The sequence below is a fragment of the Diceros bicornis genome, chromosome 13 (assembly GCF_020826845.1).
Source record: "Diceros bicornis minor isolate mBicDic1 chromosome 13, mDicBic1.mat.cur, whole genome shotgun sequence".
Taxonomy (NCBI): Eukaryota; Metazoa; Chordata; class Mammalia; order Perissodactyla; family Rhinocerotidae; genus Diceros; species Diceros bicornis.
In genome coordinates, this window is record NC_080752.1 from 26,334,659 (window position 1) to 26,361,995 (window position 27,337).

Below are 27,337 nucleotides of genomic sequence, written 5' to 3' on the forward strand. Positions count from 1 at the left end.
GGTACACGTAGATACTGGCATCAGAGGGGAGGGGCAGAGGGTTGTGGGCCCAGGAGGAAGGTGGGCCGGCGAGTCCATGGGAGTCCCTACCCCCATATCCTGTGCCCAGGGGGCGAGCAATCCCCCAAGACAAACGACTACCCAGAACCAAGGTCCAGCCAAACAGCAGCTTTATTAGTGACGCTGGTTCTTTACAGACCACGCAGTGTGCGCACAGGTATACCCAGGGTCCCCAAGGACTGCCTCCGGGCATTGGGACAATACTGTGTAGCATTTACATGGGAATGATACAAATCAAGCTTTGGTGTATAGGTTTTCAGGAGAGAGTACAGGTTAACACTGCGAGACGAATACTTCACACAACACCAGCTCTCGACGTGAATTGGGTTTTTGGCCAAGGGGGTAACTTCTAAGTGATTAGATGCTGGGGGCTGCTCCGGGCCCAGCACAGGATAGAGGGCGTCTAGGGCTGAGGCTCCGCTTGGCCCTGTCTTTTCGCCTTCATCTGCAGGTACCGCCCTTTGCCTTCCTCAAAGCGCTTCTTCTCGTCCTCGGTCTCGGGCTGTGGACCACACACAGAAACAGAGGCAGGTTAGAGATGCTGCAGAACTCGGGACCATGGGCTGTGGCCTGGGCCCTGCCCCAGGAGGGCACTGAGGACCCCGCCTGGCCCTGCTGGCCTCCTGGGACTGCCTGGGTGGCAGGTGCCGGCCTCAGGCCCACCTTTCTGACAGGCCCATCAGCCGGGCTGAGATGCCTCAAGGGGACGGGGAGCCTCCAGTGGCAGAGCTCTGCCGAGGGGACACTGAGGAAGGAGTCCCTGTGATGCTGGCCTCGTGGGCACGAAGTAGTCAACAGGGAACTGGCACCCCCACATCATCCTTCATAGCAGGCAGGACTCCAAGCCCCAGTGCCTCTTGGATAATGGACTGCAGCTGAAAATGCAGTTGATCATGAAATGGAAGAGGGAAGGACAAAGCAGAGCCGAGCGAAAGGAAGGAACAGAGGGACCCCAAGCTTGCTCCACTCCCAGGGAATGCCAGCTGCTCACGGTCTCTGCCCCAATGGGAAGTGGGGGCTGTGTGACAGCACCACACTGTGCTGGCTGTGTGACCTTGAGAAGGCCACTTCCTTGAATGGGAGCGATAGTGACCGCTTTGTGGGCAAGGAGCCCTGGACGACACAGATGCCCAGGAAGTGGCACCTTGAGCCCTCCTCACCCCTTTTCTGCCGCTTCCTTCCTTTGAGCGATTTAAGCTGGGTCTGCATACTCAGCGGGCAGAGCCAACTGACTAGCGGGCTTTGGCCACAGGCTGGGATTTGCCCGGGAGGGTGATGGTGCACGCCTGCTGACCTGGTGTGATTATGAACGGTGCTCCCTTTCACTCTCAAGGGTGGCCTGGCCTCTAAGTGGTGTGGCCGAGGGCAGAGGTCACCACAGCAGCAGCAGGCGGTCACTTCCTGAGGCCCCATCTGCTCCACCGCAAAGTTCTCTCCCACCCGCCCTGGCCAGGGATTCGGGTAAAGAGCTGTGCTCATTCCTCGGGGACGACATTTCCTTGCGACACTTTGAGGGTGTCTGAAAGCCACAGAAATGGGGCAGTTGCCCTTCATCCACAATGACGCCAGGCCCGGCAGCTATTTTTAGGCCCAAGTGTGTACAGACAAATGGTATATTGGCACAAGAGAGAACAATCAGCAAGGATGTAATGTCAGGTTAGACCAAATACTTCCTCCCTCAGCCTTCTCAGAAACCGTTCTCTAAATGTCACCAGGTGGAAACTGTCAAAACCTTGCCTCTTGGAGCCAATGGAACATTCGGGTATTTAAAGGACTAGGATTGTGCTCCTTACAGTGCTTCTGGGTCCTGTTTGAAGTCTTCAGAGCACACGTGGAAAACGGTGGCTTTTCCAAGACATTTTATTGAAGAAAGTCCTCTTGCTGCTCTGATTTCATCTCTGGCTGACTTTTTTGCTAAATGAAACTTGAGGCTATGCAATTTGACCTGAAACAGCCCAGGGAAAATGAAATGTTCTATCTGTTTTCGTGGGCAGTTCTAAGGCGGCACGACCCCAGAGCTTCCTGGGGGCAGAGGACTTGGAGCCCAGCCCCAGCTGCTGAAGGCACCCCATGAGGGCAGGGCCACATCCTGCTGGGCCTGGCTGAAGGCTTCTCTGCACACCCAGGCAAAATGTGCTAGACCAGGGCTTCTCAAATGTTTATGTGCACACAAACCCACTGGGGATCTTGTAAATGCCGATTCTGATCCAGTGGGTTTGGGGGTCGGGGACTGAGACGCATTTCTAACAAGCGTCCAGGTGATATGATGCTGCTGGCCCCTGGACCACTTTGAGTAGCAGGGCCCTGCCCACCTCCATCCATCCTGCCCCTAACAGGGGAGAGCCAAAGTGGCCAAGAATGCAAGGTCAAGGCCACCAAGCTAGGACAGCAGGGCCTTTTTCCTCCCCCTTCCCTACGAAACTCACTCAGGGTGGCCGAGGAGACCTACGGCTCCCATCCATCTGCAGCAGCCAAAGGCCATGGCTCAGCAGAGCAGCATGGCTGGCCCCTCCTTAGGGGAAGCAGGGGCTGCAGCTGGGCTTCCTGCCTGCCTCGCAGAGGACCCCATCGTGGGCAGTGCGTGTGGGGTCCTGGAGCTTGGAACTGGGGAGTCGGGGCCTACTGGGGCTGGCTGAGAAAAGGAGATCTGGAGAAGGGCGGGGGGGCTGGACCACATGCTAAGGTTCCTCTTGGCTCTAAAAGCCCAGCCTCCCTCTGCTCAGGGTTCTGGAACAGGCCGGCCCTCTAGCTGGTGGAGTTTCCCTCCCTGGGGCAGGGAAAAGGCGGCAAGAGGCTTGGAAAGAAAAGGAGAGTGTGAGCCTGGCCTGGGCAAGGCAGCAGGACTGAGAGGGACAGCTGCCCAGGCCTCTGCCGAGCCCACTGGAGCCTGGTCCTGCCTGATGTGAGGGGCCTCCCTGTTTCTTCAGCCCATCAACATTCCTGGAAACCGGCAGATGTGGCATTCCGGCAAGGAACTTGGTCTCTAACTGCCTAGGTCACCAGCCAAGTGCTCCTGGAGCTCAAGGGAGCCAAAAGAGGGGCTCAGGGAGGGATGGCAGATGGCCCTGTGGAGCTGATGGCATGAGCTTGGGAGCCGTCATCAGGGGTGCCCTTGATGGCGGGCAGGAATGGACCATCTGAGGCCAAGGCCCTAGGGAGTGGGCAGCTGGCATTGGGGCCCAGGAGACGTCCAGGGAGCAGCCCCACTCTCTGCAGCCATCACTCTGTCCATCGGTCCGTTCATGAGTCTGCAGATCCCTGTGCGCCGTCCACTTTGGTTCTTTCCCTTGAGGATGCGCATCACTGTGCCACTTGTGTTAACACCACTGACGGCAAACCTGCAGCAGGAGCGAGGGTCTCCATGGCCTCTGGGCTTTCCCTGGCCTCTGTTTCCCCAACTGGGACAGGGAGGTGAAGCCTCTGAACGGTCTGTGGCCAAATGGGTTTGGGAACCGGCACTAACTGGCCTCTGACAATAAACAACACACACTGGATCAAAGTTCTGAAAGGCTTGAAGCAAAATAAATCTGTTTAACTTTGTTTAATCTGGGCTTTTCCAAACTGATTTGGCCAGGGACCCCTTTTCCTAGGGAACCCCATCTTGGGGTTGGCCGAATGGGAAGTGTTGCCCACATTCTTCTGCCATCAGCTTGCCATGTGCGGCATCAAAGCTGGCCTTGACAGCCCTGGGAGATGCCCAGATGGACACTGGCCAGGCTCTGTTGGCCTCTAGAATGGGCCACTTCTGACGCAGGCCAGTGGGGCAAGGCCAAGGCGCAGGCTGGCCTAGCTCGGGACCCCCACCATGCTGCATGCCCTTCCTGGAGTGGCCTCTTCATTCTGGCCCGAAACTAGCCCAGCCTCCTCTCCGGGGCCAGGGTGGGGGCGCCGGCCAGCCTGGTTTGGATCTGGCTTCACCACTTAGCAGTTGTGAGGCCCCACAGCTTCACCCACATTCCTCTTCTGTAAAATGGGCCACTGTCCACCCAACAGGGTTGCTGCGAGGATCACAGTCCTCTTGCTGTTCCTGTTCAACGTAAAACCAACATAAAGAGTGAAGGAAGCCGGGCACAGAGGCCCATCTCAGATATGAGTCCATGACATGAAATGTCCAGGACAGGTAAATCTAGAGTGCAGACTGGTGGTTGCCAGGGCCTGGGGGGAGGGGTGATGGCTAAGGGGTGCGCTATTTCTTTTGGGGTGATGAAAATGTTCTAAAATTGATTATGGTGATGGTTGTAGAATTCTGTGAATATACTAGAACCCACTGGATGGTACCTTTAAACAGGGTAACTGTATGGTGTGTAATTACATCTCAATAAAGCTGTTTTAAACCAAAACCACCACGCAGGTGAGCACGTTCTCCTCACAGTTGACAGCAAGTCAAAGGCAAGGTTCGGCGTGGTGCCCCCACCACATCCTGCAGAGGAGGGGCAGCGGGGCGGAGGAAACCGCCCTGAATTAAACCAAGCGCTTTTTCTGCTACGGCAGCCAAGCCTCACTTCATCCACTCCCCACATGCACACAGAGCACCTCCTGCAAGCCGCTCTGTGCCAGGTGCGGGGACCCTGCCTCGGGAGCTGATATTCTAGCTGACAAGACACCAAAAAATAGGCAGATTATGCAGCACGTAGGAAAGTGATGATGGCACAGCTCAAAGACAAAATAGAGCAGAGTGAGGGGTTGGGAGGGCTGGTGCCGGGGAGGGCTCCCAGGAAGGTCCCGATCCACGCGAGGTCCTCGAGGCCATCTGCCAACAGCAATGGCCGCCATCCTCCCCATCTGGTCACTCACCAAATGGCAGAGCCAGTCACCCCGGGAATGGCCTCCTTGGAAAGGAGCAGAGGGCAGCATCCCAAGGGCAGCTCAGGGCAGACCCTTGGGCAGTTCCTTCCACCCTGTGCCTCAGTCTTCTCATCTGTAAAGTGAGGAGAAGAGTCTGTCCCTCTTGGGTCTATGTGGATGCAAGGAGCAGAGGGAGCACCCAGGCCATCCCCAACTGGAGGTCTCAGCACACGGTGGCCCCTGTTAGTTGGCATATGATCTGTCATTGGGGTGGGGGTCAACCTGGATGACCTTCTGGGTCCCTTCTAACTCTGGGCTCAGGAAGCCAGGATTCTTGGCGATTTCCAGCACAGAGGAATGCTGCATTTTATAAGCAAGAGCTTGACTCTGGGACCACTGGTCCCGCAGCAGCTGTGAGGAGAAAGTCTGGACCCCAGGCTGGTCTCTGCACGGCGAGAGGCTGCCCAGGGCCCGATGGCCAGAGTGCAGTCCGCTAGTAAGAATAAGCCAATGACAAAGAGCCCTTACCTCCTAGAGACAACACGCTGAAATACTTGGAGGCGATGATGTGATCTCTGAGACTGGCCTCCCATGAGCCCGGCGGGGAGGTGGGCAGAGGTACAAACGGACAAGATTGGCCCCGTGTTGATAACTACATAGGATTTCTTTCTACTCTTCACTTTTGCATATACTTTAACTTTTTATAATTAAAAAGTAAAGAGGGGCCGGCCCGGTGGCGCAAGCGGTTAAGTGCGCGCGCTCCGCTGCGGCGGCCCGGGGTTCGCTGGTTCGGATCCCGGGCGCGCACCGACGCACTGCTTGGTAAGCCATGCTGTGGCGGCGTCCCATATAAAGTGGAGGAAGATAGGCACCGATGTTAGCCCAGGGCCGTCTTCCTCAGCAAAGAAAGAGGAGGATTGGCGGATGTTAGCTCAGGGCTGATCTCCTCACAAAAAAAAAAAAAAAAAAAAAAATAGTAAAGAAAAACTGACTAGACCCATGAGGTCAGCTGCAGTTCTAGGAAACTCAGCCCCTCCTGCCTTCCTTGGGCACAAAGGACTTCAAGTCACACGCAGTCAAGGCGCCGAGTCTGGGGGAAGCTGCACCCCCACCCTGGGCTCTACTTTCCTGAGTCCCTGTTCCCAGTCTTCCCACCTGGCACTTTCCTCTGGGACAGAACAATACTCGCAGCATTTTGGTCCAATCCACACGTGTGTGCTGGGACCCCACGGACCCAGCATAGCCCTGCCCACCACTGTGTCACGCCCCAGAACTGAGAACCGGCTGGGCCCTCATCTCTGCTAAGCCACGCCCCACAAGGGAGCTCATGGGTGTTGCTGGTGATGGCCCACGCACTTCCTAATGACCTAATGACCTCTGCTAAGCCTGCCCTCCATAACTCCCAGGTGTGGGACGCGTGAAACACCCATCGGGGCTGGGCGTCACTTCCACGGTCATGCAACCATGTCCTCCAGCTGCCCAGGTGAGCCTTCTGCAATGACCGAGCCAAGATCCTTCCCGCCCCACCTCCTCCCATGAAGGCCACGCACGTGTGGTGAACTTGCATGAGCTAGCGGTGAGCAGGGACTGAGGTAAGGAGGAAGTTCTCTGGGCACCAGCCTTAGGGAGCAGCCTGCATCGAGAGAGTCCTGACGCATGCCAGGCACCATTGCAGCACGTTGGAGTCTGCATAACAACCCGTGAGGAGTCAAGTCATTACTCTTCCCCTTCTACCAGTGAGGCCACGAGGCACAGAGAGGTTGAGAGCAAGTGATAGCTGGCAAATGGCACAGTCTCGATTTGAGCCTGGGCACTGCTGCTGCCCTCTGGGTCATCCTATGCCGACAGGCTTTTAGGGGTGGGCTCAATGGTGGGGAAGACGGTGACCTTCCAACGTCCCCCTGGGGAACGGGAAGGGCCTGCCCTCCCAGAACAAGCCTGGAGCCCATCTGGACCTGCAGGGGCTCAGCCACCGTGGCTCTTCTCCATCTGGGAGGGGACAAGCCTGTCAGCCCACCTGGGTGAAGGCCCGCTCTCCTGCTGGTGCCAGCCTGCCGGGGGCCCAGGGTCAGGGATGCCTTCCTGTCCCAGTCCCCTCACTCCAGCTGTGGAGCCAGGTGCTTCTCTAAGGAGCTGTGGGAGCTCTAGCAGAGAAGAGCAGACGTGTGCTGCACCCTCCCTGTCGGGCCCAGGTGCCAACACTCCGTCATGAGTGCCAACACTCCATGAGCGGGGAGTGGGACACACGTGGCTGCCGAGAGCCCAGGTTTAGTGCAGCACCGCCAGGCAGCCAGGGTATTTCCACAGACACAAACCAGAACACTGACCCTTCCGTCACATTTAGGGGAAGTCAGACGGTGGGGCATCACCCCCGTGCTTTTCCCCACACTCATGAGGAATCCTCTCTCTAGGTCATAAGCTCTGGGAGTGAGGGGTGGGTGCCTCTGGAAGCAGGGGAGCTGCTTCTGGAAGCAGCTGGGAAGCCAGGGGAGCACAATGTTGGGTCCTTATCAGTGCCGGGTCTGGGGGGTGAGCAAGGTATGCGAGGCGCCCTGGTGCCAGTCCCACGGAGGTGCTCACCCCCAAGGTGTGCACACGCAGAGTGGGCACCTCACTCGCCTCCTCTCGCCCCACCTGGTGCTGATGTGCAGCTGCGACAACTCAGTCTAGCAGGGCTTTTCTGAGTTCATCTTCTTCTGGTCAGGCCTGAAGCACCACCCTCCTCCAGATTATGACGCACCTACTCACCCCTCAACAGCCCACAGGCCATCAAGTGTTCCAGAACGTGGGCGCCAGAGGCTCTGGACACTTTTCTCACTAGTCCAGTCAATGCATGACCTGAGGAACAGCAGAGGCTGAAGTGCAGGTAATTTCTGTCTATGCTGCTGGTGCAAAACACGGTAAATTCTAGTGTCCACTCAGTGGAGGGAGAAGCCAATGCCGGCACTGGGCCTCGTGGCTGCTCTGACATGTCTCTGATGTCCAATATTCTGCAGCTAACTTATCAGCCAGGATCTGCCCTCGGACAGAACTAATGCCGTCTAATGATGGATGTGTAGGCAGCCGGCTGGCCAGAGAGCGAGGCCGAGACATTTGCAAGGCCTGGAAGGAAACAGCCAGCTGAGGGCTCATCTCTATTCTTGTCTCTGGGGATGGTGGCATGAGCTGAATATTCCGGGCTCTACGGAGTCCAGCCAAGCCTAGGAGCGGTATTCAGTTGACATCTGGGCATCAAGCACCCACCTTACGAGGGCTACCACCCCAAATGCTGATGGCCTTCCTCATCTACTTGCCCTGGAGGATGTCCAGCCAGGGCAGAAGTTTATAAACACAGTCAAGGACAGTGAGGTCCCTCACTGCCACTCCAGGAGGAAACGGAACCAAACGGAGGCAGGCTGTGGTAGCAGAGTCCCTGCCCTGCTGGCTGGTGGACATTCAGCCTTGCCAGGGCCGTGAGCTTTGATAAACAGCCCTGCTAGCCAAGTGACTCAGAGGGGCCACCACTTCCCTGCTGGGTGTGGAGCTGACAGAACGAGACAGATGGCTCCCAGCACATGGCCCCACCCACAGCCCAGCTGCCGCCTTCTTGCAGCCCGTCTCCTTCCATCCAGCAAAGTAAATAAATACATAAGTTGTTGGCTGTTGCTGTTTTTAATGGAGGCTCGGGGGCGGTGGGGAGAGGGAAAAGGCTCCGCCATGGGGAGTCACATTTGTTTCAAGTGCCTGAAGCTGTTGGCAGGAAGAAGGGCCCAGGACCACCAGCAAGCGGCTCTCAACAGCCCAAGCACACCCCCCCAGCCTAGGGAGCTCGGGCTCAGGGGGCTCCCCATGCACATGCCAGGAAGAGAAGAGGAGGGGATGGCAAAGGGGACTGAGGATAGTTCAGAGCACATGCCCCCCGCTTACCATGGGCGCAAGGAGGTGCCTGCCTGGTACAGGGGCCAGTGGAGGGGGCTGAGGTACCAGGCTGCAGGTCACAGGCACCTCAGCGGTGCTGCCCACCTTCCCAGGGCCAGACTCTCCCACCTGCAAAGTGGGGAATCCAGGAGGTGACGTGGCAAAGTGCTTTCCACAGAGCTGGCACAGGCAGTTACGTCGTGTGTGTGTGTGGGTGGGTGGGTGGGTGTGAGTGTTACTCCCGTCATCACAAACAGCCTTGGAGACCAAGTGCACTGCTGTCTGCCGACCCACAGCTCTGCCCTGGGAGGAGGGCGGATGGCCCTGGGCGTCACCTGAAGGCAGCAGAGCCTTTGGAGCTTCACATCCAGCCACAGGGACACTGGGATGAGGGGAGGCAGGTCGAAAGTGCCCTTGCCCCTCTGCTCAGGGGGAGCCTCTGGGCCCACTGGCTGCAGGGGCCTCCGCTCTGCGTCTTCTTCCTTCCTCCTCTCACTCTTCCTGCCAAATGCTGTCTTCTGGGCTCCTTTCCATTGGAGGGGAAGCCTGTGGCTTTCAGAGCCTAACAGTGCAAACCAAATGTTTTCCATTTTGCGTTTTCTATGCTTCAAGAACGCACATTTGGAACTTGGCACAGAGGGTTAGTGACTAAGTTCCACCCTCAGTAAAATCAATAGCTTGTCCTTTTTGTAATTAATGAATGTCTAGTGCGAAGAGGGTTTCCAGTGGTGATATAACAACTTCCTGTGAGCCTGAGGGACGCAGACCTTCTGAATTAGGAAGCCAGTGGCTCACCCTCTCCCGTCTTCATAATGGGAGACAAGGGGGGTCTTGGGACAACCATGCAGGCAATTAAGAGCTCTTCTGATCATTTCGGCCACTCCGCGTGGGCTGGTGAGTGAGGGTCACTGTGCGTGTCAGGCAAGGATGAGCTCGGCATCCAAGACCCACTAGCCTCTCAAGCAGCTACGTCCCCAAAGTGCAGCTCCACCCTCAGACCCTGACCTCAGGGGGCCGGGGCTGGGCACCCAGGGAGCCGCTCTCCATGGGCCAAGCCAGGCCGTGCCCCGCCTGCTCCCAGTGGCTGCGGGCCTGGGCTAACACACGCTCTGCTGCATCTCTGTGGGGTCTCCAGGCAGCAGCCACCAGCAGACACAGCCAATAATGACCCTGCTGTGGAGAGTCATCAACACCCTCACCAGGGGCTCCCCTCACCAGGCAGCATCAGCTTGGCCCCTGAAATAACTGCCCCTGTGTGCAGCCGTGCAATTCCTCTGCATAAAGGCCAACAGGAGGCTGCGGAAGAGGTGGGGAGCTCAGATGCTGCCTGGGAAAAGGCAGCGAAGGGTTACAGGCTTCATTAGAAAAGGGAAATCAGGACTGGGTTCTACCTGGCGGATCTCTCAGCAGCTTCTCCACAGGCTCAGGGCTCCTCGGCTGGCTCGTGCACGCCCGGCACACAGTGCTCGCTCCTGTGCTGGGAGTGTTGACGTGGCTGTCCCCACCGGACAACGACGACAATAAGGAAGATCAGAGCTGCCGTTTGCCGAGCGCTTACCGCGGGCTGGGCCTGGGCCAGGAGCCGCATTCTCACCGCAGGCGTCTGGCCTCACGTGCATTCACTCTGTGCTGGGTCGGAGTCTTTCCTGCCCTCTGTCTGAGGCCAGCACCCGTGCCTGGGACACAGCAGGGGCCCAGGGGGCATTTGTTCAGGGAATGAGCGAACCAGCAAGCCACAGAAGATCAAAGTAAGAAAGCCTTAATTCCAAACCGGTGTGGTCTTCACGCTAAAAAATACCGATGGTTTTGCTCAATGGACACACATTCAAGCATCATCTGCCCCCAGTCAGCTCCGGAGGGCTCAGACCACCGAGGGGCTCAACAGGGTCCTGCGATGGTGACAAGGCGCGCTGGGAGTGTCCAGCACACCTGGGATGGATAACTCCCCAGAAGCACCTCCTCTCCTGCTCGCAGTGCTGCCATGCTTTCCTCTGATTCCGTGTGCATGCGTGTGTGTGTACGTGCACACCCACATGAGTGGGGAAGCCCTTCTGCATCCTTCCTACCATTGTAGGGGTTCCGAGGCCTGTTTCTTGCCTGCATCTCTGAGCACAGGGTTCAGAAGTGTCCCTGGCCTCGGCCAGGGTACTCCACTCTGCCTCGCAGAGACAGCATGGTGCCACCGAGAAGCAGCCGGTTCTCACAGGCTCAGGAGCGGCCCCTTATTCTGCCCCATGACACACCAGGCACAGTTTGCCCTGCTGAAAACCCTCTCTGGGTCCTGCAGCCCTGGCCCTCGTTTGGGCCCAAAGATTCTCACAGTCTTCTCCCCCAACCCCCTAATTCACCTTCCAAGGCAGCCACAGTGGAATCTGGGATGTCCTGACTCTAGGTGGGATCCCCTTCTTTCCACCACACCCTCTGCAAGTCCCGCCCATGGGTCTCCCCTCACAGCCACCTTCCCCGCACCACACAGGACCAGGCCTAACAGTGCTCCCTGAGAACTGGCTTCTGGGTTTTCACATTCTATAGAAATCAAAATAGCAAGGGGTCGCCTGGATCTGTAGACATGGCACCGAAGCAATAGGAAGCCAATATTCCATGCGCAGAACCTACCAGCGTTTTAATGAGAAAAGATGTATCACTGATGGGATGGGCACTCTCTTTTGGAGAGCTGGCTGTAGAGGGTCTCTAAAGCACTGCTGTTCCAGCACAGGGGCTAGTGTGGAGCTGTCAGGGACGCAGTGAGTCTTCCAGAGATAATCTGCAGACTAGACAAGTTAAGATGTTCAGAGGAAGAGCTGGCTCACAGCAGAGTGCAGGTGAGAGCTGGGCTGTACCCTCTCATCTATGCCCCCCATGGCACCCACATCCCAGCTCCATGGGAGGTGGGACTCATGGGCCACTAGAAGTTACCAAGCACCAACTATTCATCGAATAGAAGCAGCTCCAGGATTCTGGCATTTTCCCATCACAAGACAGACTCCCTGCTAAATGCCCAAAACCAAGGGAGAGAGCAAACACTGAGTCAAGAAGCTTCATGAATATTCTGGTCCCCGACTCACCCCTGTGGGCTGGCGGCAAGGAGGAACGGTGCAGGGCACAGCCTCCCTCGCTAATGTGGCTTCTCAAACCCCTCCAGGAACAGATGTGTCAATCCTGCTGCACTCCAGTACATTTGAATTTCTTAGATTAGGTAGCAATTAAAAATCATTCCAAAAGTTTAACTTTGGCTAAACAAATGCAGGAAGCAGACCAAAGTGCTGTGACCGTAAAGCAACTGGTGTGGTGGCATCCCATCCCGGGACACGATCACAGGGACTGAACAAAGGGGCCACAAAGTGCTCCTAATGTTCTTTAGGTCATGAGATTCTCTAGGACAAGGCGTGGCCCTCCTACTGCAGGAGCCTGTGACACTCAAGTGTCCAGGACACCTGAGGCATCTCCCTAAGCCAGGAAGCCACCTGGGTCCCCTGGCCCATGACAAGTCCCCTGTGGGGACCCTCTTTCCTACATCCTGGGGGTGGGATGTGCATTCTCTTGCCTTGTTGAGCCGTGTAGAGCAGGCCTGGCTGTGGTCAGGAGAGGCGGCGGCTGCCTCTGCTGCTGATGCTTCATCGTGAGGAATGGAATCCTCCCTCCACGCCATGTGCTTGGGGTCCCGTCACTGTGGAAAGCCTTGCCTCTGTGCTTCCTCTTCAGTGCAAAGGAGCAAGGAGCCTTCTAGTTAGATCATCATTGAGACAGCATGGAGAGGAACTGCAGAGAGCAACCTCCTGGCCTGTGATGGCTCCAGTGGGGAAACTGAGGCTCAGAGACAGGAAGGGGCCAGCCATGGCCAAGGGGCTCAGGATCCTGCACTAGGTTTCTCGAGCACCAGCCAAGACCTTCCATGATGGGGCAGGCCTGCTCTGTGGTTTGGGTTTTCTGGGAGCCAAGACTCTGCCCCACCATCCCCACATGACGTGGCTGTGCAATTGGGCCTCGGCCCATTGGAAAAAACGTTCATTTTCCAAATGATCTGCAGAAGCAGCTGAATTAGCACTCTTTCAAAACCCGCATCGACCACATGCTCGGGATGGGCTCCAGGCTTCCCCCTCGCCCACCCCTCCCCCACTCTGCCCGGTGACTGCACACTTCTTCCTCACACCAGTCCAGGACGCTGGCACTTCCGTTCTCACATGTGCTCCAGTGACACCCTGAGTCTCCTGGGATCCAGGGGCTGCAGCAGCCACCTCTGAACCAGAGAACGGAGGCAGGTGTGGCACTAGGGAAGGCGCTTGCTCTGGCTTCAGCAGACACAACTTGGTTCTCACGTTTCTGGAGCCTGAAAAGGCTTCCCACATCTAGGCTTGAAAAAAATCACCAGAGGTGGTGCTGGGGCCACTCTGGTACCAAGTCCCCAAGGAGCCACCGTGGTGGTTCCCCCGTGTCCATCCACACAGGCCACGTTTTCAGCCCTGGTCAGTGGTCTGTGGCTGGTCCCACACCCTGGAGGTCAGAGGGCACGGCCACAGGGAGGGCTTTAGAGGGAGGCAGGGCGGCCATCGGGGTCCGGACCTGGTGTCCAGACCAGCAGCCTGGCTCCACGTTCCACGTTTGCCTCTTCTAACAATTAGCCTGGAAGGTGCTGGCAGCTGCCGGGACACGGCGCAGCAGGCCCTCCCCAGCATAAAATATTCATCAAGAAAAACTCCAAACAGCTACACTGCCTTTGGTGTCAGCCGGGCCCTGGGGATGGGAGCTAAAAATAAATAGGAGGTTGAAGAATTGCTGACAGTGGGGGGTGTGTGTGTGTGTGTGTGACGGGCAAGCAGGGAGCAGAGGAGGGATGAGCCCCGCCGCGGGCACATGCACGTAGGCCTTGCAGAGCACATGTATGTTCTGAGAGTCAGATGACGCTTGTGTCGGTGGTCCCCCAGTGAGCGCCACGGGCCAGGCTGGAGCTGAAAACCCCTCTCTTGGGAGTCTGCCCACCTTCCCCACCAGAAGCTATTTTTATCAACATCGGTGGGCCCCAGGACACCTCGCTGAAGAATCAAAGATTATATTTGATTAGCGAGAAATAGCCTGGATCGACACGAAGCCGGCCAGCGGGAAGATGTAGCCATTGCCAACTGCTGGCCCCTCAGACCTGGGGACTTAGTCATGGTCCCCTTCACTCCAGCAGGTGTCTTTCCCCACCACCCCACCCCTCTGCAGCCCTTGTCGTGCCCTAGCACCTCCTCCTCCTGGGCTGGCCTCCCCCTAAACACCCTTTCCAGCTCATAGGTTTCTGGAAAGGGCACAGGGAGTCTCCTGGGTACAGAAACTGGCCCAGCTCCAGGGCCGCTTCCCAGCTCCCCCCACAAAGGGCTCCTTGACCACAGGCTGCTATCCATGGGAGACTGGACCCCGGGGGTGCTGAGGCCCTCCTCCCAGAGCCCACACACTGCTGACCCCGGCTGGCTGCGGCACTGGTCTTCCCAGATGGCTGAGTTCTGGGGTGCATGTAGGGCGGGGGCAGCAAGCGCAGCCATGGCGCCTTCAGTCAAGCCTGCGGCAGCTGCTGCACTCCCGGGCGGCGCACCTTACAACTTGCCAGCGGCCAGTACTGCAGACCTTGCCAGAACGCCTTGCCAGAACGCTGTATTTACGCAGTAGAAGCCTCTTCAAAATGAAGGTGGTCCTGACTCCTCAGCTATCCTTGGGCTTACGCCCAAGGGGGCAGCCCTGCAGGCCCCGCCCTCGCCCAGCTGACAGAAGAGGGCCTGCCCTGTATCAGCTGGTGGCCTCCAGGTGTCACCGCCCCCTTGTCTCCCGTTACAGGCAGCCGGCTCCTGCCTCCAGCCCTGCAGCCCTACACGTTCCTGGTTCCTGGTTCCTTTAGCACGGACGGTCCCCGAGAAATGGCTCCCTCTCCCCACAACTCCAGGCCCAACCGGAATGCAGGGCTCTCACTGAGGCCTCCTTGGAAGGAAACTATTTAAGTTGCAACTGCTCCCCCAGCAAACGTGGATCCCTCACCTCCTGCTTCTCCCTCACGGCCCTCGCTGCCACCTAACGTTCTCTATTTTCCTTACTGTCCACAGTCTCCACCCCAGGAGGGTGTCTCCAGGAAAGAACAGTGAAGAACAGTAGACAATTAAGGAGCTCCTGATAGAAATTAGCTCGTGGAATCCTCACCTGCCCTTTGTGGCATGTCTTAGGGCTGCCACCATTGTACAAATAAGGAAACTGAGGCACAGAGAACTAGTATGTTCAGAGCCCAGGCAGCAGGACGCCAGCTCCCACCTGCGGGCCCGCCAGCATGGGCAGCGTCTGCAGCTGGGAGGCGAGCGGGCTGTGGGGTCTTCAGGGACCTGCAGTTGCTGCTCCCACTGTCCAGGGGAGCACCGACTGGAGGGATAAAGAGATGTGGCTGGGGAGGTGAATCGCTCCCAGATGTGTTCTGAGCCCCACTCTGCGGGCATCCTGGGGTCACATCCTGGGGCAGGGGCTGGATACTAAGCTGATGCCTGTGCACACCAGACCATCTCAGCTGGTGCTGAGTGCCCAAAGAGATGGCGTGGTGATGGGAAAGAGTTCCTGGGTGGTGGTGGGGCTAACGCTTTATCTTGAGAGTCCAGAAAGCCATCTAAGGAGGAAACATCTGAGAAACAGTGGAAAGAGCTGGTCCTGAGACTATCTGAGGGAAAGTGTCCAGGAAGTGGAACAGCAGGTACAAAGGCCCCGAGGCAGGAATGAGTTTGGGGGTTGAGGAACAGAGAAGGCTGGCTTAGCTGGATCCCATGCCAAGGGCACCAAGGAGCCACTGAGTACTTTAGGCGGGAGAAGAAGCAAATCCATTTTGTTTTAACAAACTCACTCAGCTGCAGGGTAGAGTCAGATCAAGCACAGTAAGAACGGAGGAGGTAGTACAGCTCGGGGCTGAGCAGGGATCCAGCACAGGGACGGGGTCTAGAGATGGTGAGTGCAGGGCTGAGGAGGGATCCAGTGCAGGGATGGGGCCTACAGATGGTGGGCAGAGGGCTGAGCAGGGATCCAGCACAGGGATGGAGCCTAGAGATGATGAGTGCAGGGCTGAGCAGGGATCCAGCACAGGGACGGGGCCTAGAGATGGTGAGTGCGGGGGCTGAGCAGGGATCCAGCACAGGGACAGGGCGTAGAGATGGTGGGTGTGGGGGCTGAGCAGGGATTCAGCACAGGGACGAGGCCTAGAGATGGTGGGTGTGGGGGCTGAGCAGGGATCCAGCACAGGGACGGGGCCTAGAGACGGTGGGTGTGGGGGCTGAGCAGGGATCCAGCACAGGGATGGAGCCTAGAGATGATGAGTGCAGGGCTGAGCAGGGATCCAGCACAGGGACGGGGCCTAGAGATGGTGAGTGCAGGGCTGAGGAAGCATCCAGCACAGGGACGGGGTCTTGAGACGGTGGGCACAGGGCTGAGCAGGGATCCAGCACAGGGACGGGGTCTTGAGACGGTGGGCACGGGGCTGAGCAGGAGAGGAGCCAGCCAGCTTCTCTCCGACTCACTGAGAAGAGAGAACACACAAGAAGTGAGATTTGGGCAGGGTGGGCAGTGGGGATAATGATTTCGCTTCGGGACAAATCTTGTTTGAGATGCCCGTGGAAACCCCGTGGAGAGAGGCATTGCTGGCAAAGTCAACCTGGGAGTGAACAGCAACACAGGTGACGCCCCGGTGTGGGGCCTGGACCCAATCACCCAAGGAGCGGGGAAGGGCGCAGGTCAGGGCCTCAAAGCCTCATGTTTAGGGGACCATGGGTGGCCGTCTGGACACTGCAGTCCCAGGGAGTCATGCCAAAGCCAGGAAGAGGCCAGCAAGATAAAGACAGAGTGTCCTTGAGTCTGGCCACCCTGCTGGAGCCTGGAGGCTGGGGAGGCTGGGAGACGAGGAGGAGAGAGGTCCAGGACTCGCCTGTGTGAGGTGGAATTCAGCATCCAGGACAGAGATGTTGGGGGCGGCCTTGCTGACAGGTGTCCTCAAGGGGCACTGTGACACCATGGAAAGAGACAGGACAAGGGTCCTGGGGAGAACTGGAGCGAGCCTGCATCTGAGAGCCAGGAGGAGCAGGCGAGGTTCTGAGAAGACCCAGAGACACGCGGTTGCAAAGGTCAAGGCTGGAGAAGGGCAGGGGGTGCACTGGCGTCAGCCAAGGGCACGGGTGGAAGCCGTCCTGCCATGGCACCGGGCGGTGGCTTGGAGTGAGGACAGGCACCCCCAGTCCTCGTAGTTGGGGCACGGGAGATCCCTTTAGGCTCATGGCAGAAGTGGGGCTCCCCGCCTGGAGAAGGGAGCAGCTTTATAAGCACAGGAGGAGTCTGGGGGGTGGAGATGAGGGGCGAGGAGCAAGGCTTTGACAGGGAGGTCCGGCCAGCACAGGAAACCCCAACACAGGGCCCGAGGCTTAGGGCTGTTGGCTCGCAGTGGTGGGAGGCTATGGGGCTGGAGATGTCTGGAAGAAGAGGAGGAGGCCGAGAGCTCCCCGCCGCCTGACAGGGGAACTCGTGCCCCACAAGCCCCAAGTAGGGGAAGGCCCGGTCCGGAGTCGTAGGTGGGGAGGCGACAGGAATGTTGGAAACAGAGTGCCGGGGCAGCCTGCCGGAGGAAGGCTCCCAGCCCCGGCTCTCACCTTCCTTCCTCTCAACCTGGTTGACCCCCTTATCCTTCAAGGCTGGGTTCACGACCCTCCTCTGTGCACTTCCCACCCCAACCCCACGTCCTGAGGGATCTCATGATCTGCCACCAGACTCACTGGAGCCCCAAGGTGGGACCCAACCCCAGCAAAGAGTGAGCATAGGGAGGGGGAGGGACAGGAGAGGGCTCTGCAGGCAGCTGAGGCTCCTGCAGCCACAAGAGAGGCCTCCCTCTCACGGTGGCCTCGGTGAGGCCTGATAGCTCACCCACCAAGCTGGGCGCTGCCCCCACAGGGCCTGAGAGGCCCAGGAAGGAAGGAGCAGGGGTGGGTGAGCGCCTCCAAGGAGGCACCTCAAGGGGCCTCAGCTGCCACTGAGAAAAACCCCCTCAGGCAGACCAGGGGCCGGCCAGCCAGGTGGTCCTCCTCAGCCACAGGAAGAAGCAAGTAGGGGCCTCATTCCCAGCCCGTGGGAGGAAATGAGATCTTAAATGCGGTATGTTTATTTGTTACCGAGGTTTTCAGTACATGCTCTTCTCTAAGAGGCGCAGCATCTGTGTGGGGAGCAGGCACAGTGGGGGTGGCAGGGGGCCCTGTGAGGCGCTTCTGGAAGCAGAGCTCAGACTGGCAGGGGACCGAGCTGCCTGCCCAGCCACTTCCACAAAAGCGCCAGGCGCTCGAGAGACCCCACCTTGCCCAGGCCACTCTGCTCCCCTCTCCCTCACCCCAGCGGGCAGGAAGCTCCGACTACAGCCCAGGGTCCTGGATTCCTCCTGATCCCTGGAAGAGCTGCCCCCAGTGACAGACATGGGGTCTGGCTCAAGGAGAAATCAGGAGCAGCCCGAACGGACGCTTTTTCCACACAGCAACACCAAGTTGTGTGCTGGATCCAGACCCAAGCTCCCCAGAGACTAGCTGTGTGACCTTCCACAAGCCCCTCAGCCTTGCTGGTCTGAGGGGGTCCTCGCCTGTGTAACGGGGTAACGAGCAGGGAAGCTCCCGTCCCCCAGAGCTAGGAGAGGATGGCTGAGAGAAGCAGGCAGAGAGCTCAGAGCCGGCGGCCCCAGGACACGGTCCAGGTGGGGCACTTACCCTGACCGGCATTTGTAAGGAATTTGTGAGGCTTATTATAAAACCACCATCAGCCTCAAGGAAATCTGGAAGCGTCATTCATTCATTCATTCGTTCATTCAATACACAATTACCGAGTGCCTCCCAGCCAAGCATCCTCAACACCCACCCACCATCTTCCCCGTTCACCACCTGGAACCCCAGCTGCCTCTGGCTCCTCGACTCTCAGGCTTCCCCGTGGCCAGCACTTGCCAAGATGTTGGGATTCCAGCTCCTGGGACCTCTCAACACCGCCCCCGGCCCACCAGCCTTCCTGGGGGCTCCTGCCCACTGCCCAGGCACCACTTCACACCCCTCCCCCCAGCCTGAAGGCCACGTGCCTAGCACACTCCCCCTGCTCCTCCGAGTGCCCACACGGACCATCTCCCCTCCCCATCTCAGCTTTAAGCTTGAGGGCAGGCCTTGCACACAGCAGGATTCACGCATTTACAGAGGGTACCCACTAAATGCTGAGACTGTTCCAGGCCCCAGTGACCCATTAGGAGCAAACACGCTCCTGCCCTCGTGAACCTCAGTCTCGGGCGGGAGATGGACAATCGGCAAATGACGGGCAGACCTAAGCTGGGGCGGGTGGTGGTGATTTGAAGAAAGGCGGGGCAGGTATGAGTCTAGAGGGGACTGCGGGGCACTCTGCACAGGTGATCAGGGGCTCCTCCGAGGAGGTGACATCGGGCCTAGACCAGGGTGATGAGTATTCAGCCCTGAAGGTGGGTCTGTGCAGGGGCTCTAGATGGGCAGAGAGCAGGCTGGGTGGGCGGCGGGGCACGTGCAGCCTCAAGGCGAGGGCAGGAACTTGGAATTTATTCTAAATGCACCAGGACCCTGGAATCTCTCAGCAGGGAGGTGACAAGATCTCAACAATTGAAAAGAGATCCCTCTGGTGCTGTGAAGAATGGAGTGTGTGTGAGGGTGAGGGAGGGAGGGAAGGACCAGGGAGGAGGCTGTGGTGGCCCCAGGTGCCACCAGGGACCTGGGGGCCAGGAGAGAGGCAGCGATGCCAGGACAGGGGTGGATGTGAAGGGGGGCGGGGGCACCAGGAAGTCTCCTGGGATTGTGGCCTCGAGCACTGGGGGACCTGGGGTATCATGAGCTGAGATGGGGGCTGGGGGGCAAGATGGAGGGAAATCATTGTATGTTCCTTGAATCCAGCCTTTTGTTTACCAAATTAGGAAAATGTTAGCAAGGCCCCGCCCCCCAGCCCCCCTGGAGTCTCTACCCCCCAGGCTGCCGGAACAGCAGCCTCTGGAATTGTGTTCATTTTAGACCTCAGGCTGCAGAGCCCCAGGACGGTGATTGAGCGAACATTGCTGGTAGCTGTGACCCTCCAGGCTCTATGCCTGGGCCAGAGACCCTCACCGTCTCTGGGTAGAGCTCAGAGGACCCAGGCTCCCAATGGCAGCAGCTCATGCGTGAGGCTGTGTGGCCAGGAGTCTCTCTATGCACGCCCAGGGCAGAGCACAGCCGAGTGGCTGAGGCAGGGAAAGGCCACGAGGCCTAGAGGCCCAGTCCTGAGGTGCACATCAGGCAGGACATGCAGGCCAAGGGCTCTTGGAGAGCCCGGCCCTTGTGGGGGCCTCACTCCCACTCGAGCATTTGCACACAGCGTCAGGAGCCCCAGGCACTGCGCTCACCCTCGAGAGGAAATGCCGATGACAAGGAGCTTGTAAAGGGGTCTCTCTCGCCCTGGCTGCCTAGTCCCACCCCCCAGTCCACAGAGGAAGGCCCTCACATTTGACCTGCACCACAGCCGAGGTCGCTGGTCCAGGGAGCAGCCAGGCCTGGGCCCTGCTCTGACCCTTTGGGAGCCGAGTGGGGCCCAGCTGCCCAGAATGGGCTCGTGTGACTCAGTTTCTCCTAAGAGACCAGTAAGTGCAGACTGGGCCAGCCCAGTGGGGGAGGGCGGCCATTCCCGAGGACACAAGGGCCAGAGGTGGTCACTCACCATGAGCTGGGGCACAGGCAGCGGCTTGCCCTCCTGGCTCAGGGACACGTAGGTGAAGAAGGCACTGGCGGCCCGGTAGCGCTTCTGCGAGTTGTCCACCACGGGGTCGGCGTCCACCAAGACCTCGATTTCCATGGACTTATTGCTCGTGAAGGTCATGCGCCCAGAGATGGTGATGACACATCCTGCAGAGCACAGACAGTGGGTTATGGGGACAGCGGACGGAGGGGCCGGGCTGGGCGGGGCGGGCGCAAACGTTAGCGTTACTGAGGAGTTCAGACACCTGGTTAGATAACAGACCATTTTAAAAACTACTAGGACAGTAAAACGACAAAACATTAGTAGCCCGTGAATGTTTATCTTTCTAGTGAGCAGACGCTTACTCTCATCATTTACATAAACATTTAGAGTTGAAGGGATCTTGGTGGCCATCATCGAGGCCCCCCACCCCAACTGCCCCCCGAGTTCAGTGTCTGCTGGAAGAATGGTTCGGGCCACTTCTGCCCCTCAGGGGCAAGCCCCCAACCTGCTCTCAGGGCGCTCCAGGTGTGAGCTGGCTCCGTCTCTCGTAGGTTAAGGTCAAATCTGCAACCTGCACTGTCCACACTCTGGCCTTCCCTGTGCCCACTGGAGCCACAGCTGCCCCACCACATTGCTCTGAGCACCACTGAAGAACCTTCTTTCACCTTCCCTGGCCCCTTCCCAGCTCCCTAGCTGCAACATTTCCGATGCTGGTCTGATGGAAGCATTGGATGCTTGGTCGGGCCAAGCTGTCACCTTGACCGTGGTTCTATGCTCCCCTGGAGTCACTGCTGCACATCAGCCCACGTCCTCCTATCCCTCCGTGCAGGTGGGACCACATCTGTCCTGTCAGGCTCTGCTTCTCTCTGTCGGTCTTGCCCATGGGACTAGAGCTCTCCTCTGAGCTGCAGACAATCTGCCTTCCTGCGACATGACATACCTATGCTCTGTCCCTGGTCCGAGTCCCCAGATGCTCACTACCTGCCTGCACCAGCTTGGTTCCCTTGTTGATTATGGCAAAGGCCAAAGTCATATGTTTCCCTAACACCGTCCCTCTCTCCCTCAACCTCAACCCAAGCTCTCTGCACTCCCCACACCCCTGGGTCCCAAATATCCAACCTGGCAGTTGCTTCTTGACCTAGAGCCTCTCTTCTGCCCCGCACCCTCCAGGTCACTGGCTCCCACCTACTGCCTGGCCTTGGCCCTCCCTTTCTTCTACTTAATTCCTTAATCTCTTGAAGTTTAGTTTTTCTCCTATAAACAGAGGTGAGTTGCCTCACGGGGTAACTATGGGGATGGCATGAAATGAGCCAGGCTCTGAGCCTCGTGCCTGGTGGGAGAGGCACTCCGTAGTCATCATCACCACCGATGGCAGTGTTTTGGACCACGAGGCAGCACTAATGCTCGGGGGCTTTCCACCAACACGTGGCTGGGGCACCCCACTCTCCCACCCCCCGAGCACGGCCTCTTTCTGGGCCAGGCTCAAGGACATCCCTACCCAAGTGCAGCATATAATGCTGGGACCTCCTCCCTGGAAGCGGTGCTGGCTGCAGGCACCCCAGGAACCCTGATATCTGAGCTCCATGGAGACAGGCCCCAGAAGACATTTTAGAAACCCAGGAAGACAGACAAGTCAGGGCAGCACAGTGACTGTTAGGGGTGAGTGTGTCGGTAGGCCAGAAGCGGGAGTGGTTATTCCATGTTATAAAGTACCAGAATGTTCTATGCCACATTCAACTTCATACTTACAGGAGTGCTTCATGTTGGATACAGCCATTTCTGAGAGGGAAGGAAGGCCACGTGGTCAGTGACAAGTGGCATTATGTGAGCTATAAGGGCACAAAGTCACGTGCAAAGCAGCCAGGGTATATCCTGGGAATGGGGAGCGCACAGGGCCTGTTTCTCAGGCAGGGAGCGAGAAGGGTCAGGGGGTCATCCCTGAGGGTCTCCACAGCGCCTCTACCTCCTCCCCATCAGGCCACCCCCAGTGTCCAGCCAGTACCCCTCTCATCCATGACCGTAAGACTCAGGGCCACGACCTGAGAAGCAGGGATGAGCCCTTCCCACGAGAGGAGACAAGAACCCCCGGCCCAGGGGCGTGGACGTGGGGCCACCCTCACTCAGGCTGCTGCTGCTGCTGGGTCGGCAAATTCCAGAGGCTTTGGACACCGACCGTTTGTTTTGGAGAAGGATAGGAATGTGCCTTCCCTTGTGTCCCAGTAAGTCCCCCACCAATTGCCATGGCAAACTCATGGCTGCTTACAGCCAATTTCTGGGTTAGGAGTCTGAAGAAACTTCTAACTTGAATCAAAAATGATTTCAAACATCGAAGTCGGTTGATGATGAGCATTAGTTAGACACAACAACAAAAAGAGAACCTGCCTTGAGTGCCACTTACAGTACAAAATACAACGATCGCTTCCTAAAAGTCAGGAAAATTTCAATTACAGCCAAAATCCCAGCCTTTTGACCTTCAGGAACAGCAACATCATTATTCTAACAAGCCAGGCTTTAACACCGTGGGGCCGGCCACGGGGAGGGGCTTGAGAGCTAGAAGCCTGGTTGGGTAACTGAGGGGCTGGGACTTAACTGGAAACTGACAAGTCCCAGTCTGGCGTTACCAGGAGAGACTCCAAAGCTTCTAAGGCCCCCTCCTGGCTGAGGGCCTCCCCTCTCCCTGACCCTGGGCTGGGAAAGTGCACCCCACATGACCCCAAGGTCTGCGGTCAGTTGTCAGGGAAGGGAGCCACAGGCGCCTTGGGGCAGCTCCAGCCACATCCACTGTTTGTCAGCTCCCAGGCGCCAGGAAGGCTCATGCCAAACGCCTCACCTCCTGCCTCCTCAGGCTCCCACCAGCCACCGCAACGTCACTGCCTCCCTCAGCATCCAAGAGTGCAGTGCGGTGAGTCCGTGGTGGGGAGGTTTACCAGTGATGGGTCTCAGCTTCATGGGAACAAACACCTCAACTCTACAGAACCCCTCCAAGCTGCCCCTTGCTCCCACATTCTGGCCTTCTGTGAGCTACAGAAAGCTTCCAGCGCCTCTGGCCTCCCTCTGTCCCTGCCCCCGTGCTGGCCAGGCCCACCCTCTGCACAGCCAAGGTGCCCTTTCTTCAGGGAAGCTGCCCAACAGACTTTGGGCGCCTCAAAGTCTAGAACAGGGTTCCTCTCCTTCAGAGCACTCAGTTCCACTGGCACCCTCCCATTCGTTGCTTATCTGTTTGACTGATGTCCGTCTCCTTCCCCGCCTGGAAGCCCACAAGAGCAGGCGCCCCATCGTCCCTGAAACCAATGTGTGGCCCATGGGGATGTGGTTCACGTGTGGATACCAGCCACTGCAGACTCCTGCTGGATGGGGACCCTCCTGCAGATGCTTCATCTCAACAAGCAACGTGGCTGCCCCCAGGCCCTTAGAGCCCAGTGTGGCCACAAGGTCTGGCACTTCCACCCCTCCCCCAAGGCATGGGGCTGGGGCAGGGGACACACACACACACCAGGAACACGGGAAGGGCAGATGCAAGGTGGCTCACCTTGTGCATGCTGGGCCAGGCTCAGTGTCAGCCTGGGATACTGGTGGGCCCATCTGAGGAGGGGGGACCACAGCCTGAGTTCAGCTTGCATTCTCGTTCTCTTCAATTGGTCTCAGAAACTGTCAGAGCAAGCACGACCTGCAGGGCCACGGCAGCCACGCACTCAAAGGCACTCCATGGGGGGCAGTGGAGACGCTGAGACACTGCCTGGGGACTTTTCCACTAGGTCACACATCCAAATCCACAAGGAGGACAGCTCGTTTATTTAAAAGAGCGAGCGTGACCAGCTCAAGAGGGAAATGGCATCTCTCACTGGCACTAGGTGCCACGTGCCCACCTAGGACAGGCTCGGGGCATGGGGCCACTCTCCCTGTCCAGGGTATGGGGACCAGGAGGGGAGCTCCTGGTTCTCCTCTGAGCCCCTGAAGCAACAATAGCCAGACAAAGCCCTGACACAGCCCGTTCCCCAGGAGGTGTCTCCACGAAAGGCAGGCTCTCTGAGGCCTGGAGCAACACTCTGGGGGGCCCTTGGTTCCCCCAGGCTACGGTGCCTTGGGAAGGAGCCCTGGGTGCCAAAGGCTTTGGGGTCCGATGGGTCTGGGTTTGAATCCCAGCTTGGCCCTGGGCAGGGGCAAGCCAGACAGCTCACTGTGCCTTGGTTTCCTTATCTGCACATGGGCACAGGAGTAGCCATCTCGCAAGGAGGTCATGGCGAGGCTGCAGACACGGCCATGCTGAGATCATGTGGACATAGGCGCAGGACAGTAATTTCTGGCGGGGTCTGAGTGCCCTTCCACATCACAGCCCTCCAGGAAAAGGCACCTCAAACCCACGGGGAGAGTGTGCTCCCAGACACTCTGGTGTATCTTGAAGGGGTGAAAAGACTTGTACCAAACAAGGTAATAATAAGAAGTGACATTTAAAACAACCCCCCCGACGTTTTTCTTTTTCTGCAGCAGGCACATTTACACTGGGTAAGAAGCTGTTCCTAAGAGTCTAAATGAATAAAATGGGCTATCACGTCAGCAAGGGCGTCTTCATCTTTTCAGCTTGTGAAGAACACGGGGTAACAAAGCCTAGAAAACCTTTGCCTGTTCTCCCTGGGTTCCAGGAGATCAGCAGCTGTGCCAGAGCTGACACTGAGATGAGACTGTGTCGCGGTTGACCCTGTAGGGGAAGGCCTGGGCCACAGCTCAGCATCCCCAGCACATGAGCCTGGTCCGAGAGGTGGGGACTCAGCCGTGCTGACAGGGTCCCAGGCCCCCGACACATAAGGAACCCTCCGGACCCGAGTTCCAGTGCAAACACTCCATGAGAGGCTGGGATAAGCCAGGAAGCTTGCTGTCTCTGTTCCCCCATTGCTAATCCCCCAAACCTCAGAGGCGCCCATATCTGTGGCCGGGGAGGTTTGGGATGGAGGGAGGGGCACTTCCTCTCACACGGCTTTGAAGATCCCAAGGGCTGAGGAGCCTCTTGTTGCTCTCCTGTGTTCTCTACCAGTGTCCTGTCCACAGGGCTCATAGGGTAAGACACAGGGCGGGGAAGAGGCAGAGCTCACAAATGGGCTGGAGCCCTACCTGCCTCTTCGGGAAGACGGAATTAACTAACTACTGTGGCAGGCAGAACATCGGCCCCCAAAGATGTCCTCATCCTAATCCCCAGAACCTGTGAACCTTACACGGCAAAGGGACTTCACAGAAGTGATTAGGCTGAGGATCTTGAGATGGGGAGATTAGCCTGGATTATCCAGGTGGGCCCAATGTCATCACAAGGGTCCTCATAAGTGGACAAGGGAGGCAGGAGGGGGGCGTCAGGGAGATGTGACAATGCAAGCAGAGTCCAAGAGATGCTGCGCTGCTGACTTTGAAGATGGAGGACAGGGCCATAAGCCAAGGAATGCATGTGGCCTCTAGGAGCTGGAAAAGGCAAGAAACAGATTCTTTCCTAGAGCCTCCAGAAGGAACCAGCCCTGCCAACACCTTGATTTTAGCCCAGTGAGACCTGCGTCAGATGTCTGACCTCCAGAACTGCGAGATAAGAAATTTGTGTTGTTTCAGCCATGAAGTTTTTGGTAAATTGTTACAGCAGCCACAGAAAACTAATACAACTACCTAGGTAGAAGCTAACTGGATAATTTTAATGCAGTTCACTGTTTTCTGGGCTGTTACTGGCACTAAATCATAAGTAACTATAAAATCAGGAGCATAATACTTTATGAAGCTCAGAGAACATCATTTTTAAACAGTTCTATCGTTCATTTCTACTTAACATGACATTTCCATGTTTCAAGCAGAGATTCTATGGCAGCAAAAAACATCTGGAAACTTGAATGAAGTTCCAAGGAAAAAGAAATGAATTCCTAAGGTGATTCAGGCCAGGTCCAGCACCTACACGGTACAGAGCTGGTGGGTTTCCGGTGGGAAGGATGTTTGGTGCGAGTGTGTGGAGATGATTTAACTTGTTCCATCGAGGGCCCAGGAAGTCGATTTTTGTAGTTATTTTGCCAAAAAAATATCAACCAAAATGAAGGGACACATTTGTATTATATTTTGTAAGTTTTGTCAGTCCCTTATTTGGTGGTTCCAACTATCTGATTTCTAACTGAATTTAGGAGTTGGAGCTTAAATCAAATTCCTCTTGTGAATTCCAGAAAGGAGCAGAGCCCCGTGAGTAGTTCCAAGAAGCTGAGAAGCAGGTCCTGTCTGGTGAGTCCCAACTTGGCCCCCAGGCTCTGACGAGTGCTCCCCCTGCAGACCGTGCGCTGAACAGGACTTTGCCGACAGAGGCTGCTTCATGGGAAGGCTCTGCACCCAGTTCTGAATCGAGCTTGGATGGAGTCTCGATGCCGTGTTGAAGGGAGCTCTGGGGCACCAGACATTGCGCTAAAGTGTTTTACAGTATTCCGAGAGCATGGGCAATCAGCACCCACACCCTAGCAGCCATGCCCAAAGAGAGACACTGGGGACTGAGTCGACCAGTGCTGCCCAACAGAACCTTCTGCCATGGTGGAAATAGTCTCTATCTGTGCTGTCCAATATGGTAGCCACCAGCCACGTGTGGCTACTGAGCACTTGAAATGTGGTGGGTGTGACCGAGGAATAGCATTTTTCATTTTATTTACTTTTAATTATAATGTAAAGTGTGGCTAGTGACCGTTGTGGAGGACCGCACACGTGGGCTCCTGCAGGCAAAGCTGACATGACTACAGTGTGGAGCTGCTGGAGACTGAATTGTCTGCCTCTGACTGACTCAATTCAGCAGGAAAAGGGCCCCAGGGCTAATGCGGATGAGAGGGACACAGACAGAGCAGTGCCTTCCTTGGGGCTGGACTCCTCT

General features: G+C 57.4%; 1 protein-coding gene across 2 annotated transcripts in view; it reads right to left on the minus strand.

Moving 5' to 3' along the window:
• Nucleotides 1-153: 153 nt before the first annotated feature.
• Nucleotides 154-27,337, minus strand: part of ACOT7 (acyl-CoA thioesterase 7) — a 119,251-nt gene continuing 92,067 nt past the window's right edge. For both annotated transcript variants that reach the window (XM_058552769.1, XM_058552768.1), the window contains 2 exons: nucleotides 20,452-20,636; nucleotides 154-562 (listed from right to left, as the gene is read on the minus strand). In XM_058552769.1, coding sequence (XP_058408752.1) covers nucleotides 464-562; nucleotides 20,452-20,636 — 284 coding nt within the window. In that variant the 3' untranslated portion in view covers nucleotides 154-463. The remainder of the gene's footprint in view (nucleotides 563-20,451; nucleotides 20,637-27,337) is intronic.